Source organism: Peromyscus californicus, unplaced genomic scaffold (genome assembly GCF_007827085.1).
Source record: "Peromyscus californicus insignis strain IS unplaced genomic scaffold, ASM782708v3 Scaffold_18__1_contigs__length_77618521, whole genome shotgun sequence".
Classification (NCBI taxonomy): Eukaryota; Metazoa; Chordata; class Mammalia; order Rodentia; family Cricetidae; genus Peromyscus; species Peromyscus californicus.
In genome coordinates, this window is record NW_026294480.1 from 30,696,344 (window position 1) to 30,713,404 (window position 17,061).

The window sequence follows — 17,061 nt, forward strand, 5'->3', positions numbered from 1 at the left end:
TATGCTTTGTTAGATGAACTGATTCTTGGATGCATGGTGGAAGGCACCAGGATTAGGCTAATGGTTCTAATCTCATGGGCTCTAGCACTCAAGGATGAGGTAGACACTCAGTGGTGTGGCAGTATTGGCTGTTGGCAGGTCCTTAGTGTAACAGCTCTACCTGAGTGATGCTTCCATCTCCCTCTATGAATCCTGGCCATGCCATCCCCACTCGTGAGGGTGGGGAAACAACAGTCACAAGAAAGGGGATGTAGGTAGCATAGTGTGGACGTGCCCATCCTGCTTTCTCCAGGAAGCAATCTTGGGGGTCTGGGTAGAAGTGTCTGGATGGCTACTCTCAAGTTAACAGGAAAGTACCCAAACTTTCCCTGTCAGGTATAGTAATTACTGCTGCCCTGGGCCACAGAGACACTGGGAGAGAACCAGAATACTGCAGCCATCTCAGTGTGCATCTCCCCTTTCCCATGCCTGGGCCTGAGCCAGAGTCTCCTGGGGAAACCTCACCTGTGTGGGGGCCTTGGACATGGATGGAAGGGTAGCCTGCTTCTCAGAACTCCTGTGAAGACTGCATTTTTACACTTTATTAATATCATAAGAGAATCGTTTGAGAATTGGGGAGATTCCTCAGAGAAATGCCTGGAAGCAGAATGATGCTCTCAGTATTGTATTCACATCAACTTTGAGCATCTGACTGTCTCTGGAGAAGAGACAAAGAATCCTACACCCCATCTGCTTCTGAGTTGCTGAGAAGATGAGACCACAGGTTAATAGGTCCCCGCAGACAAAGGCTCTGAGACCATAGATGAGCAATAACTAGACCAGGACCATCAGAGGAAAGAAAGGCCCAGCTCTTCTGTGTAGAGTCATGTGGCTCTTGATAGCCATAGATACAACTCTGGACACATTAACTCTTAAAATAACTGTTATCCAGATGTGGTGCCTCATGCTTATAATCTCAACACTCTGGAGGCTGGAGAAGGACTACCTAGTAAGTTCTAGGCTCTTGAAGTACAGGGTAAGACTCTGTCTCAAAACCAACGGAGAGGATGGGGAGATGGCTCAGTCAGAAAAATGCCTACTCTAGAAGCATGGAGAACCGAGTTTGCATCCCCAGTACCCATATAAAAAAACACACACACACACATTCACCCCAAAACCAAAGAGAGGAGCCATTGTCCTAGAAGTGATGATGTGGAGTCCGAAAACATGAGCTGGTTTATTCTAGAATCTTCCTTCCCTCCTCCCTTCAGGTTTAATTGTGGAACCGGGATTGCCATCATCATAAGTGAGACCAAAATCAAACTTGGGGCCTGGCACACAGTGACACTGTACAGAGATGGGCTGAACGGGCTGCTGCAGTTGAATAATGGCACCCCGGTGACAGGCCAGTCCCAGGTGAGTGTGAGCCCATACCCTCATCTGGTCCTCAAGAGGAGATTGCTGCAGAGAGCAAGGTTCTGGACAGCTCTGGGAGGCTGAATTTTTATAGGGCACACAGTAGAGCTGTGGTGGGGTCCCCACAGCTTTGCCTGTCTGAGCTTCCATGTACACCTTCCATACACACTTACTGGGCAGATGCCTTGAACTTGTGAGTAGTAATGCTCTGGGTGCACAATGCAGCACACATCACCTGTGCAAGGATGAGTTATCTTTGCACAAGGTTGTCCAAGCCAGAGGTCAAGAAAAGCCCATATGGGAAGCCAAGAACCCATCATTAGCTTCAGATAAAAGGTAGAGACGAGTGTTATGATCCTGTGGCTTTAGCAACTGGAAAGAGTTGGCTTGTCTGGTTCCATACAGAGGGATAATCCATTTATCCTTCTTGGGATGCATCACTGGAGGAGGAGGAGGTAAGTTAGTTATCTCCTGTGTCGCTCTACAGGTCACTGAGGTACTCACATATCTGTTGTGCTCACAGTAATTTGAAGATTATCTTTTAGAACAAACGGTTTGAATTAGTGCCTGGCAAGGAGCCAAGCTTAGAGTTACCATCAGCCAGGTCTCTGTATTTTCTAAAGGAGAGGGCAGCAAGGGAGCCTTGGTGCCTATGTCTGAGCTTCCTACCCACTGCCAGGTCCTTGCTGTGCTACAAACAAGACATGGTGAATAAAGGTCCATGCCTCAAAGTCTCATTGATGTGGGTCAAAAGGAATAAGGAGCCAACTCTAGTGAACTATATAGTACCTGGAAATTGCTTATGCCCATTGCTAAAGAGGAGAAAAGACAGGTTGTATGTGTATGATTCTAATACAATAGTATAAAATGATCAACTGAATTTTGGTAAGAATCTTCAATCTGCCGGGCGGCGGTGGCGCACGCCTTTAATTCCAGCACTTGGGAGGCAGAGCCAGGCGGATCTCTGCGAGTTCAAGGCCAGCCTAGGCTACAGAGTGAGTTCCAGGAAAGACACAAAGCTACACAGAGAAACCCTGTCTCCAAAAACCAAAAAAAAAAAAGATTCTTCAATCTGGAGTACAGAATACTACCATGAAAGCAGGATGGTTGAAAGCAATGAGTTTTTTATGAAGATTGCAAACAGGGTCACATGTTAGCCCCAATAAGCTAAGGAAACACATGTCTGCATGGATGGAGATGTGGCATCCAGAGAAGAAGTAGCCATCTTCTGTCTCAGTGGTTCTGGAGTAATCTAACCATTCTATGAGGACATTCTAAGAGGTGAGATATTCCAGGGGCTGCCACTCAAACAAGAAGTTGACCTGAAATGTCTTCAGTAATTGGTTGACTCAGTGGAGCTTTGTTAGCTTGGAGCAGGAAAGAGGAAGGCAGAATGGCAATTTTTTTTCCCTAGGTCAAGGAAAGATACTTGGGGAAGAAAGGTCAGCCTTCTGGGAGAGCCTTGGGAAGTCTGGCAGGTGTAACAGACTGTCTTGGCAATGGGTCCCTGTCCCAGGGGGTATTTAACAAAGCAGCATATGTAAGCCATTGAAAGAGATATGCAGATATGCATAGGATCCAGCAACCAGTGGGAACCTGCATTATATGAAGTTTCATATTTCCAATCCCAATATTTTATGAGTTTATCAAATATAGAAATTAACTGCAAAGAGCATGTGATGTTAAGGCTGATCAGGGTGAAGTTTGTCTCTGTATTACAGGGACTTTGGGAGCATAGCAAGTATGAGCAGGCCCTCAGCTGGGGACTATTTAATAACTGTCAGGAGACAGTAGTTCTATTTTAAGCTGGTTCCCCAGAAACAAGCCCAAGGTGAAGTCCTATACATAGGTTGTTTTTAGAAAGTGTTCCCAGTCGGGAGACCAGTTTTAGAGAGGAGAAGTTGGACAGAGGAGAAGAAGGAGTAGTCAAGACTGAGAATCCCACATGATTCTTCCTAATACAGTTTCCACCTGGTCCCATGAGAACAAGGGAGCAACATATGCCTCAGAGCTACCCCAAACTATTGAAGGCTGCCGTGGGGGACCCAGGGCACTCACATGCACAGACAGTCAAAGCATACTCCAGGGAACCACAGGCCAAGGTCCAGAGCAAACTCACCATCTTCACACATCTATGTCCCAGGAAAACGTACTGAGCTGTAGGCTCCCGGCTGTGGCCCAGGACAGGGGGACAAAACCAGAACAGAACAGTAAGGATGGGGTCCAGAAATGACTCCTGAGAATCTGGATGGAACAGGCCAAGAGAGCATTTGAGTCGTCTGATGGAAGCAGCTTGTAGATGACGAACACTTAAAACCTTCTGAGTACTGAGTGGCTCAGTCTCCTAATTTACACACATTTCTTACCTATTCATTGGAAAAGATTCAGCAGTGATTAGATTCCCACTTGCTGGAAGTGACCACTTTAAGGGTACACATTATAGTCATGGACTGATTTGGGATGTTTTATAAGTTCTAGGGCTGCACCTTCCCCCAGCTCCCATGTTCATCGTTTAATCCAGATGAATGAGATATTCCTATACTAAAAACAGAATGACCAAGAGTGTCTTAATTTTTTCCCCCAACTCACGTTCAGCCCTGTACTCTGTAACCTCCAAATTTACAATTCAGACTGTTGCTTTGGCCCTGGATTGCATTGTTTCCCTGACTCAAGGTAACACTTAAAAATTAAAAAGAAAAAGAAAAAAAAAGGAGTCATGTCCATGAGTAAATTTCAAGATATTTTGTAACACAACTTGTTGGTTATTTTCCAGCAATGGCTCTTATGCTACTTAGCGTGAAGGGGGCTGGGATCGTGAAAGGGCAGATGTTCAGGCAGATGTTCTCCCACACACCATGCCACCTTCGGATGCACAGAATAGCGTGACCCACCCAAGATACACAGTAGATTGGTGTGAGGACTGGAAAGTGTGCTGTTGGTTTTGGATGCCAACCTGCTTCAGAGCCGGCTAGACTGGCTTGGATCTGACCTCCTTCCTTCTTTGGCAGCCATTCCAAAACCACTGCTTCTGGAAGCACAGCCCTCCAAGGAGTCAGTGAGTTGACTATGGTAGTCAATAACTCTGGGTTTCATTACCTAACAGGGCCATGTCCTAAAGACAAACCCAGATAAAGGAATCCCTACGGTTTTAACCTACATCTTAGCCATCCCCCTCAATGCAATCTGTTGTGTTCTGGTTTTTCTTTTCTTTCTATTTTTAAAGTGAGATAAAGTTTTCATTTTTCTTAAAGGGCCAGTACAGTAAAATTACCTTCCGGACACCTCTGTACCTCGGTGGCGCTCCCAGCGCTTACTGGCTGGTGAGAGCAACGGGGACAAACCGTGGCTTCCAAGGCTGCGTGCAGTCACTTGCTGTCAATGGCAGGAGGATTGACATGAGACCCTGGCCACTGGGGAAAGCCCTCAATGGGGCTGATGTAGGTGAGTGCCCAGGGGCTAGCCTGGACCTGGGGGCTTCGTTTCTGGTCGGGATGAGCAGGGGGACAATTGGTTCACTCAAGACTTGAGGAGTGATGAGCCCAAGTCTGTGCTCTGTGAACATAGCCGTTCATAGAGCAAACTTGCTGTGCCTTGTGACCATCTTACTTAGCCTGAGCTCATTGGTCATGCACTTTGACCTTTCACCCTGATGCATCCATGTATGCCTGTGCTATTTGTGTGCCTGGTGCCCGCTGAAGCCAGAAGAGGCCGTGGATCCCCTGAAACTGAAGTTACATGTAGTTGTGAGCCACCATTTGGGTAGTGGTAACAGAACCTGAGTCTCCTGCAAGAACAGCAAGTGATCTTAGCCCCTAAGCCATCGCTCCAGCCCCAGAAAAATCTAATTCTTGACCATAGTTTCCAATACTTTCTTGTCTACCCTCTCATTTACCCTAATTTTAGAGGGGAGAAAATATTATTACAGCTACTATATAGATGAATAATGGGGACTTGCAAGGTGAGGTGCTTTACCAGAGCGGCAGCGGAGCGGGGATAGCTTTATAGTACCAAGAACACTGTTCAACCTTGGACAGCAGCAGCGTGGCCCATTTTCTTCAGGGACTGCCTGAGTCTGCTAAACATATAACAGTGTAGCATGGACTATGTGGGGTAAACAGAAATCTGTTCCTCATGGTTGAAAGAGCTGTGAGGTCAAGGTCCAGGTACATGGGGGTTTGGTTTCTCCTAGGCCTTCCTCCTTGGCTTATACATGGCCAATTAGCTTCTCACCTCTTCCACACGTGGTAGGTCTTTCCTCTGTGTGCACACCCCTTGTGTCTCAGGTGTCCAGATTCTCCCTCCTAAGGACATCGATGAGACCAGATTAGTACCCCACTCTTATGATCTTATGCAATATTAGAGGTCTTATTTTCAAACACAGTCCTTTTAAGAGTCAGGTCTTCAATCTGTGTGTTTAAGAGATAGAATTCTGTCCATAACACCACATTCTCTTACCAGTAGCTCCTTGTTCATAATAACCAGGGTATTTGGGGTGCTCCTGGACTCCCACTTTCAGTTCATGTCTTTTACCATCCTAGGCATAGGTCTACCATTAATGGCTTCAGGAACTCGGGGAAGCTGTCTCTTGAGGACTGACTCCAGCAATGACATGTCCACAGCGTCATTAAGTGGTGCCAGAGGGGGCCCCCACTCTCCTCTCCTCTTCTATTCTTCTCACAGTCTTTCTCTTCTTCCCTCTTTGAGAGTGAGCTGGCTGCTCCACACCCCCCCTACCCCCAGCCTCCACAACGAAGCCCTTCTTCTCCTCCTGATTGTTCACAATCTGTTTGTGACACTGTCATCCTTCTGGTCCCCATTCCTCTTCCCCATGGGATTTCTTCCTCTCTCCCTCCCTGCCCCTCATCAGAGACCTTGAATGCCATTAACAAAGCAGTTTCATGGAACTCCTCAAGGAAGCGCCCAGCTGGTCTTCATGCCCCACTTCCATTCCCTCCTCTTAAAAAAGTTACATTGCAGAAAGATTTGAATATTACTTTCTTCCCCGAGAATCTGAAATAACCCACAGACTTTACTCCTCATCTGAAACCAGCAGAACTATTGGGCCCTCGGCCCCATGAGAGTCTGGGTGTTAGACCAAAGCTGGAGACTGGCTGGGGCCATGTGCTCAGACTAAAAGGAGATGGTAGTCAGTTTACTTGACCCAGTGGCTAGCGACTGGGATTCTTAGAGACCCACCCTCCAGGGTATCCACCAGCCAGGGCCTTTTAAGTGGTTTAGCCTCCTGAACTTGGTCTTCTGATCCCATGTGAAATCTGAGCACACAGCCCTGCCCACCTCCTCCTGGAGAGTCCTTATGGTCAGGGAATTCGGGTGACTGCTCAGGCAAGGATGGGACTGGCCCTGCTGGGGTGACATGGCCAGATCAAGGAGGGCTGTTCATCTCTCGGGAGCTGGCTACCAAATCAGATAAGTGTGGCAGAATGCTGGCAAATAGCGTGGTTGGACTCTTTATATTCCGGCCCTTCAGACTCTTCCTGGAAAAAGTGCTTTGTACTCACCTGGTGTTTCCAGAGAGACTGTGATGAGGCACGCAGAAGAAAGGCAGCCAGAGCACGTCAGTGAGTTTCCATGTCAGGTGGAAGATGTATGTGCAAATGGCAAAGTAGTTCTTCCAGAATACTTTGCTTGTTTAATAAAAAGACACATATATACACACATACATACATAATGTTCTCTCTCTCTTATACAGACACACAAACATATACTCTCTCACACTCACACATAAACACAAACTCACACACACATACTCTCTCACATATATATATATACATACACACATTCTCTCTCATACACACATAAACACATTATCTCATGCACTCACACTCTCACACACTCATAAACAGACTCTCACACACAAATACACACTCACAATACTCTGTCTCTCACACAGTTTTTCACATACATACTTTCTCACATTCTATAATACACACTCTCTCACTCTTATACACACACCCATATACACTCTCACACACATATACACACACATGCTTTCTCATACATACATAAACACACCCATGCTCTCTCTCATACACATATATACACACATACTCATATATACTTTCACATACATACATTCACACATACACTGTCACACACACATATATACATACACACATACTCTCATACACATATATATATATACACATAATCTCACTCCCATTCTTTAAAAACACAGAATCACAGTCTCTAACACACATACACACACTCTCACACACAAATACACACTATCTCACACATAAACATACACTCTCATCACACATACACATTCTCACTGTCAAACACAATCTCTCACACACAAACATAAATACACTCTCTTACACACTCTCATACACACTTACACACATACATACATGCTCTCCTCACATATGTATATATACACATACACTCACACACACATATACAAACATATATATACACATACACTCACACACATATACACACATATATATACACATATGCACTCTCACATTCTCTCTCTCTCTTACACACACACACACACACACACACACACACACACTCCCATCCTGTGACATGAAGATAAGTCTGAAGTGTTTTTCACTATGCCGTACCTTTCTGACCTCTTGAAACTAACTAGAAAGAAAACCAGGCTTCCAAAGCATGTGCCAAGGCACCGTGGCACCTCCCCTCATCCTGCCCCAGTAGAGAAGCTCAGTGATGGAGTTCTTCTGTTTCCAGGCTTGCCTTGTGTGGCTGAGCTTTGAACCAGTGAGGCAGCGGCACTTAAGCTAATTGGGGTCACACAATGAGGACGCTTTTAACATAAACACTCGGGGGATGGGGGAGTTGCTGTTCATGCCACTTTCGGGAACAGCAGAGAGATGGATTAAAAGCAGGAACAGTTCCATCATCCCCTTTGGTGGTTATAAAATGTGTCCTTTGATTTATTGTGTCCATCATGTTTGGAAAAGTCTTTAGCTCTTTCGGGGGATGAACCAACATGAGAGAAAGTAAAGAAGAGCAGGTTCCCCTCTGCTGAGAGCTGGTCCGTTATGCAAGGGTGGACAGCAGACAGAGGGGCTCTCCATGGTGCTGGGGTCAGCACCTGGTGACCTGGCTTTGTGACCCGCACTCTGTTTAGGGGAATGCAGCAGTGGAATCTGTGACGAGGCCTCCTGCATCAACGGAGGAACCTGTGCAGCCACCAAAGCTGACTCCTACATCTGCCTCTGTCCCCTGGGATTCAGAGGTCGGCACTGTGAAGACGGTGAGACCGTGGGCCCTGGCTGTGTGGGGATGCATGTAGATGCAGCTCTCCATCATGCCCATTTAGCAAAGTCCTGCAAGTTCTTAAGGGATCCAGGTTGCTTTGCTGGGAGGGGTGGGAGAGTCTCAGGGAGTCAAAGCTTTAAACCAACCACAGACATGTTCCTTTTAATAAGTTAAGCATGAGCTGGCTCCTCCATCCTTGGAAAGCCTGTATCCGTGTGGTTTGTAAAGACTGACTTAAGTGTTCGAAAACCTCATGTTCTTTATAATATCCAACAGTTTCCAAGAAAATATTGGCAAAGTGTAAGCAAAAATAAATAACACGATAAGACAAATGTGTTCTTCATTTTACTTCTTTCCTCTGATCTAACAATTTATCCCTTCTTTCTATACTGTATCATGTAAATACACACATGTAGGCAGACACGTATGTACATATACATGTAGTGTACAACCACACACAATATGTACATACAAACACTCAGAAATAATAACTGAAAGTTTTAAAGATTGGGGGAAAAACATGAAGGCTTGAACCCACTTTAATTTTTCCAGAAATCAAAAATTAAAGACAAAAGAGAATAAAATTGGAAGTAAGATTACAAAAGTACTCAGATTTATCTACGAATGATTCAGGATTGAAACTAAGACACTACACGGGGGAAAATATTTCCACGGATGTCTGTGGAAGGGTGTAAGTGAGCCAGGGCTGGCCGGGGACATCTAGGGTTTCTTTATCCTCACGTAAGAGGGGCTGATTCTTGCTCTCCTGCTATGTCACCTCAGGTCAGTAGTTTTGGAGGTTGTTCTGCTCCATGAAGTCATATGGGAGCAAAGTCTCCACCCCTCAGAATCATTTACCTAGCCGTCATGTCAGGAGAAGAGATGAGCACCAGGGAAGGAAGAAAGTTTTAGGGACAGGCTGGAGGTACCATATATTTCACCCACACTCCCCTGACAGAACTCAGCCAGACCACCCACTACCCTCAGGGCAGCTAGGAGATGTAGGTAAGTCCCTGCCCAGAAGGAAAGCTTCGCAGCTCCATGCAAGCCACTGGCTGGTCTCACGCCGCACCGGGATCTCTTAACACTCTGCTTGTCTCTTCAGCATTCGCCCTGACCATCCCTCAGTTCAGAGAGTCGCTGAGGTCCTACGCTGCCACACCCTGGCCCCTGGAGCCCCAGCATTATCTTTCTTTCACGGAGTTCGAGATCACTTTTCGGCCAGACTCAGCAGATGGTGTCCTTCTGTACAGCTATGACACGGGCAGCAAGGACTTCCTGTCCATCAATATGGCTGAGGGCCACGTGGAATTCCGCTTCGACTGTGGTTCTGGGACTGGAATTCTCAGGTGAGGGCCAAAGCCTTGTGCAACATCCTCCTCTCCAAAGCCACAGCCGCCACTATGACCACTAAATTGCTACCCACCACCCTCTTCCTGTTTTCTCTTTGCCAGCATCCATGGAAGCCTGCCCTGCTTCTGAACGATGCCAAGCCACCTGTAGATCATGTACTTACTCTCCTCCTCTTCTCTCTCCCTTCCTCCTTCCCTCCCTCCTTCCCTTCTTTCACTAAATATCTATCAAACAGGTATTAATTCCCAGCTCCAGATTATGAAAAATGGGCTTGCTTCCTATGGGAGCAACCTGCCTCCATTTTCCCCTGAGGCCATGCAGTACCATCAGTAGCCAGCCACTCAGGGAACTATCCTCACCTCACCCAGAGCAGCGTATGTTGGGCACTCCACAAACAAATGTTGACTATGAAAAAACTATTAATAGGGGCTGGTGAGATATGATTCAGTCACTAAAGTGCCTCCTGCACTGGAATGGGAACCTGAGGTCAGATCCCCAGCACCCATGTCATAGCCAAGAGCAGCAGCACACATCTGAAAGTTCAACACTTGGGGGCAAACAGGCGGATCCTCAGAACTCACTGGCCAGCCCTTCTAACCTAATTAGTGAGCTCCAGGTTCAGTGAGAAACCCTGTCTCCAAAATCAAGGTGAATAGTGCTTGAGAAGCACACCTGACATCAACCTCTGGCCTCAATATACACATGCAGGGGCACACACACACACACACACACACACACACACACACACACACACACACGCACACACAAGGCACCACATATGCATATACACATACACATATGTATACTCCAGAAAGATCAAATTACAAACTGTTTCCCTGATGGTAACTCACAACTTGGCGATTGTCTTACATGCTCATTTCCCAGGAAGGAGACTGATAGTGACTCCTCCACAAATGTTGGGGTAGGACATAGGATGAGGTTTCAGTAGCATGACAGTAGAGGGGACTCTTAAAGCATTTGATCCAAAAAAAAAAAATCATCCTTGCCAAATTGGTGAGAGCAGCCAAAACTTTCATCTTGTTATCTAGTCTGAACTATTAAATACCTTCAAAGAGCCCTTGTGGTTCCTACAGTGGTTCCATGGCCTTTGGAGTCCCTCGGAGCCTTGTTTGGTAGATGTGAATTTTTCTTGTTTATGTCTCCTCATTTAAAAAATAATAATTTGTGTTTTATTTTTAAAATATGAAGTTTTTCTTTATTCTTTAGAATTCTATACATATATGCAGTGAAATATAATCATATCTATTCTCCTGTTTACACCTTCAGTTCTTCCCAACACATTTCCTTCCCAACTTCATATCCTTTTTTTTTTTTAATAACTCACTAAGTCCAGTTAGTGTTGCCTGTATGTTTGTGGGTGCAGGGCCATCTACGGGGTCCTGGGAATCGCACCAGTGGCCACACCCCACAAAAAGAATGGCTCTCCTTTTCCCAGCAACTGCCAACTGCCAATAGCTCCTTGATAAGACATGGGAGCTGGAAATCACCTTCCACATCTTTGCCAGCGTTTTCCTGGCTTGATCGTGCACAGGAAACTAGAGCTTCTGTGAGTTGACACTGGCCATAGCCACACAAAGTCCAGAACACAGCATGCTATAGCGCTCTTCCCCATCCTCTGGCTCCTACATTCTTTCTGCCTCCTCTTCTTTACTGATCTCTTGGTGGCGGGGTGGATGGGTGGGGGTGGCAATGGGAGAGATCTAGTTGTCCTGTTTAACTTGCTTTCTGTTGTGCATCTTTCCATTGGCTACTGCGCACTTCGGAAAAAAGTTTGTCTGACCCATGTTGAGAGCAGCCCAGGTCTATGGGTGTAAACATAAATACTGAGATGTCAGTGACAGCGTGGCCTCTCACTATGCTTCTCTTGGAGTACTTTTAACCTTCAAGCTCAAGGGCCCCTAATCTAATACAGAGGTCACCATTGCTATGTTTGTCTAATTCTTTTTTTGAAAGTGCCTGGGACTTTGCTTAAACCTCGCCACAGGCTTTCAGTCTGTTGTTACTTCCAAGGAAATTGTGGCTGTACTCAGTGGTTGTTCATTTTGCTAGCCTGGCATTTTTAGAAGTCATTTGTGGGGGAGATGTTAACACCACTCATTTCCCTAAACTGATGACTATATTTTTTATGGTTGATGGGAAATGCTGTCTCTATTAAGATTCAACTGTTAGTCAAAGGATTTTTTTTTTTTGTCCTTGTGGCTGAGTTTCTACATCAGGTGACACCTCCCACCCTGGGGAAGGGACAAATATTTTTTCCCTCTAGTTATGTAAAACATTCTATATCTCAAGACAACTTTTGTGGGTATTTAATTGATTCAACTTACATATGATTATGCAAAACAGCATAAGCAATTCACTTAGAACTATATGTCAGGTTTAGAGAGTACAACACCTTGATAATCACCTTGCACTTTGAATCACCCCTTCAGGATAAAGAGTGACCTTAAGATCTGGAGGCACAGGTATGCCTCGCACTCCTTCTGAACACTGGCCCCTCCCACCTGCCCCTCTGCAATAGCAGATCCCAGTTTGGGGTCACTGGCAGCGAGAGCCTAGGGTGTCCAACATTTCTTTATCAAACGTCTATGCCAATTTTCAATAAGAGGCATTTTAGTTTTTTTACTCTGTGAGTTATCCTCTTCCTACCTGTCAGGGAAAGTGATTAGAGAAAAAAAAATTCTTGGATCCTGAGTGAAAACAAGACAAGATTCACCAGAGATTAAACTACCATTGGCCTCCCATCCCACCTCTGTTCCATGCAGGGTCATGTCCCATGCAAGGTCATCCCAGCTGACAGCAGGGATCACTATTAATATCTCACATGCCTCTTGGGAAGTTATTTATTTTGAAAACTGTTTCAAAGAATCGCCACTTAATTAAGAAAATTTGGTGAAAGTCTGAAGCATAGGAAATTATGGAATTGGCCCAGTCATTTTAATTTTAGGAAAAGGGTATTGTGGTCAAAATCATTATGAGTTTGATTCAAACATCAAGACAATTGGAATGAGCTTTCGATGACTGTGATCAATATAACTGTGCAGAAGACGGTATCGGATTGACAGGCAGTGACCTCTGCAGGACAGGAACATGACAAGTATGCTGTTAGTCATTATGGAAATAGACCACTTAAAAAGGCCTGCTTGTTTCTTTATTGCATATTGATTTAGCCAAGGTGATTAAATTCTAATTGCTAAGGACAAATCACAAAAGCATTTGCCTGAGCAAAGGAATCAAATTAGGGGGTGCTGACCCTTTAATAATCATGCCATTGGTATTCTTCTTAGTTTTCTAAAGATGATACCGGACCGAAAAGTAATTGGGAGGTTCAGTGAAGGCCAAAAGCTAGACATTGTTAGAAATAGAAATGCAATAATTACATTCTTTCTGCACACCTCACTCTAAAAAGTAATGTGTGGAACCTCTGCAAGTAACATTTCAGCATCAAGTGCTCCCACGTTAACTTAGTAACTGAACTTTTAAGGTCATCTGAATCCCATTCAAAGCACCAGTAAACACAGACTCTGTTTCCCCATGTCCTCATTCTTTGTGTGCCACTCTAACAGACTGTGGGAAACAGGAAGAATTTGTGAAGAGCAGAAACTTCATTGAGCCTCGGAAATCCAAGGTCAAATAACGTGCATCCTGGCAAGGGCCTTCTTGTGTCACCCCACGGGAGAAATAGATGGATATGAGAACACATCTGCATGAGTGTGCAGGAAGGAAGGGACTGAAACCTAGACTTTTATGAAAAAGCCCAAGTGATCATGACATTAATCGACTCATGAGGCAAAGACCATCTTTTGGTCTCCCAAAGTTCACAACTCTCAGTGGGGCACTGGGGATTAAACTTTTAACACATGATCTTTGAGGGCATTTTCAAACTAGAGCATTTTTTTCCCAATATTCTATTATGAAAAATTTCAAAATGAGCCAGGTATGATGGTGCACATCTGTAATCCTAGCACACAAGAGGCAGAGGCAGGCAGAACTCTGTGAGTACAAGGGCAGCCTGGTGTACACAGCAAGTCAGATTTACATAGTGAGACCTTGTCTTTTTTTTTTTTTTTTTTTTGGTTTTTCGAGACAGGGCTTTCTGTGTAGCTTTGCGCCTTTCCTGGATCTCTCACTGTAGAGCAGGCTGGCCTCGAACTCACAAAGATCCGCCTGCCTCTGCCTCCCGAGTGCTGGGATTAAAGGCATGTGCCACCACCGCCCGGCAAGACCTTGTCTTAAAAGCCAAATGGGGGCTGGAGAGATGGCTCAGAGGTTAAGAGCACTGCTTGCTCTTCCAAAGGTCCTGAGTTCAATTCCCAGCAACCACATGGTGACTCACAACCATCTGTAATGAGATCTGGCGCCCTCTTCTGGCCATGCAAGCAGAACACTGTAAACATAATAAATAAATCTTAAAAAAAAAAAAAAAAAAAAAAAAAGATATAAAATGGAGCCGGACCCCCAGAAAAAAAAAAAAAAAGCCAAATGGGGCTCACAAGATGGATCAGCTGGTAAACATGCTTGCTGGGTGTCCTAGCTGCTCTCTATCACTGTGACAAAACACCATGATAAAAAACAGCTTGTGGAGGAGAAGCTTGACCTGGCTTACTCTGCCACATCACAGTCATTCACCGAGGGGAGTCAGATTATCTACGCCATCTCCACTAGGACTTGGTATCTTTTCTGCAGCTGCAAGCCAAAATAACCCCTCTCTCTGTTAAGTTGCTTCTTGTTGGGTATTTGAGCACAGCAACCTGAAAAGTAACTAATACAGGTGGGTGCCTATGGTGGCATGCATTTCATCACGTCATCATGTACTGATGGAATGGTAGTGCACACCTGTGACATGCCAACTCATGTTCGGTTTCCATCTATATTGGTTAGGAGTCTCCAAAGAAACAGAGTCAGTAGGGGTATAGATAGAGGTGTAGGAAGACATTTGTCTGGTGAGACTATCTCTTATGATTATGGGTACTGAAGCATTCCACAGTTTTCTTCAGGGAGGCTGGAAGCCAAGAAAGCCTATGGTGCAGTTCTGCCCAAGGCTACAGGTGAGTCCATGGCACAAATCCCAGTGTGAGTCCAAAGGGCCAAGAGTCAGAACACTGGTGACAAGTTCTGAGTCATGTCTTAAGAACTAGGAGTAGTGCTACTGTCCAAGAGCAGGACAAGAGGGATGCCCAAACTCCAGCAAAGGGAGAAAGCCCACACTTCTCCTGACTTTTCATTCTGTTCGAACCCACAGCAGATTAGATAATGTCTAAGTGCATTAATGAAGGCTGTCTTCTTTAGTCAGTTCACCAATTCAAAGGCTTAGCTCTCAGAAATCCCTCATAGAGACACCCCCACAAAATTCTGTACCTGTCAGCTGGGTTTCTTCGCGCAGTCAAGTGGACATAGAATGTTAACGCCACATCTTTCTTTGACAGGAGTGAGGATCCCCTCACCCTCGGCCAATGGCACGAGCTGCGTGTGTCTCGCACAGCGAAGAATGGTATCTTACAGGTGGACAAGCAGAAGGCGGTAGAGGGAATGGCAGCGGTAAGGACACACTTGCTTCTCTCAGTGGTTGGTGTGGCCCAGACCATTGTTTTCCATTGATGTTGGTAGAAAAGTAGCATGAAGGGGGCTGCTAAGTGGCTCAGGGGGGCTAAAGTGCTTGCCACCAAGGTTGATAACCTGTTTGATTCCCAGAATCCACAGAGTGGAAGGAGAGAACTGACTCCTGCAAGTTGTCCTCTGACCTTAACACGGTGCTATAGTACATCATGTATGTAAACACACACACACACACACACACACACACACACACACACACACACATACACACCACATAAATGTTGTTTTACTTAAAACGACATCATGTAGCATCTGAGTACACAGATTTTAGTGCTGAGGCTGAAATCCCAGCTCTGCATTAGACAATTATGGTTCTATTCTGTCACTATAAAGGGGAATGGGAACAATGGTGCTGACCTCACAGGGCTGCTATAAACCTGTGAGTTATACCTTAGCTAATACTTAGTAAGCAGGGCGCTTTTTAAGAACTCTCCTTTCACACACATACACACACACACACACACACACACACACACACACACACACACACACACACCCCAACCTGTCCTTGCCATCTAGATGATGTGGTAGCTGAGGTCACAGACCCAGGAGTATAGGGATGATGTGTTTGTCAAGAACATGCTACAAAACAAAACTCCTGAGCTTCCCAATCCAGCTTCACCGCTCACCAGCAGTGTGAGCTCAGGCTGGTCATGTGACGGCTGAGCTTATGTTTATCTCATTGGCACCATTATCCTCATATCAGTGGAGACAATCCTGATGATGACAGCACACAGCGGAGAGTCCTTGTGAGAATTAGGAGAACTGCATCAGCGGCTCACAGCAGGGCCCGGCACAGGGTCAGCTCTATATTGCTTCACTTGCTGGTCTCATTAGTTAAGACTGGGCTACTGTCGACTCAAGGGCACAGAATTTCCACTGTAGTTGATTTTATTTCCAAGGTCCCATCCAAAGAAAAACAACGTTCTTTAAAGAGGAGATGAGGACAATTGGCATGAAACTATAGGCTACCTCTTTCCTTCCTTGGCTGTGACCGCTGAGCCTTGCCTCTGTCAGCAGGAGGGACGGTTGTTCAAAAGCCCAAATGATGCTGTTCTCATCCCATTCCCAGGACACAGTGGAACTCAAAGACCTTTCAGAACTTTGAGTTTGACTCAAAGAACAGCCTGCCGTTGACTCCACAGTCTTCTTCCTTTCCTCTAATAACTCAACTCTGGGGTCAAAGACAAGGGAGAAAGGCTTGTATGTGACAACTTCAGCTTGAGCAAATTTTCTGTTGGACCACAAGGATTCCAGAAGGTCCCTGTGCTTCCTTCATGACCTTGCCTTGAATTAAGAACTGTAAAGGGGCTGGGGTTTAGCTCACTGGTACTGTCCTAGCCTAGCATGGACCAGGCTTAGGCTCCATCCCCAGCATTACAAACAGCAGGAGTCAGGCCCTGTAGGTACTCCTAGAGGTAAATGGAG

At 45.5% G+C, this 17,061-nt stretch overlaps 1 protein-coding gene across 3 annotated transcripts in view; it reads left to right on the top strand.

Moving 5' to 3' along the window:
• Positions 1–17,061, top strand: part of Egflam (EGF like, fibronectin type III and laminin G domains) — a 175,331-nt gene that overhangs the window by 129,247 nt on the left and 29,023 nt on the right. For all 3 annotated transcript variants that reach the window (XM_052743187.1, XM_052743188.1, XM_052743190.1), the window contains 5 exons: positions 1,251–1,395; positions 4,647–4,836; positions 8,516–8,641; positions 9,752–9,995; positions 15,444–15,555. In XM_052743187.1, the coding sequence (XP_052599147.1) occupies positions 1,251–1,395; positions 4,647–4,836; positions 8,516–8,641; positions 9,752–9,995; positions 15,444–15,555 (817 nt within the window). The remainder of the gene's footprint in view (positions 1–1,250; positions 1,396–4,646; positions 4,837–8,515; positions 8,642–9,751; positions 9,996–15,443; positions 15,556–17,061) is intronic.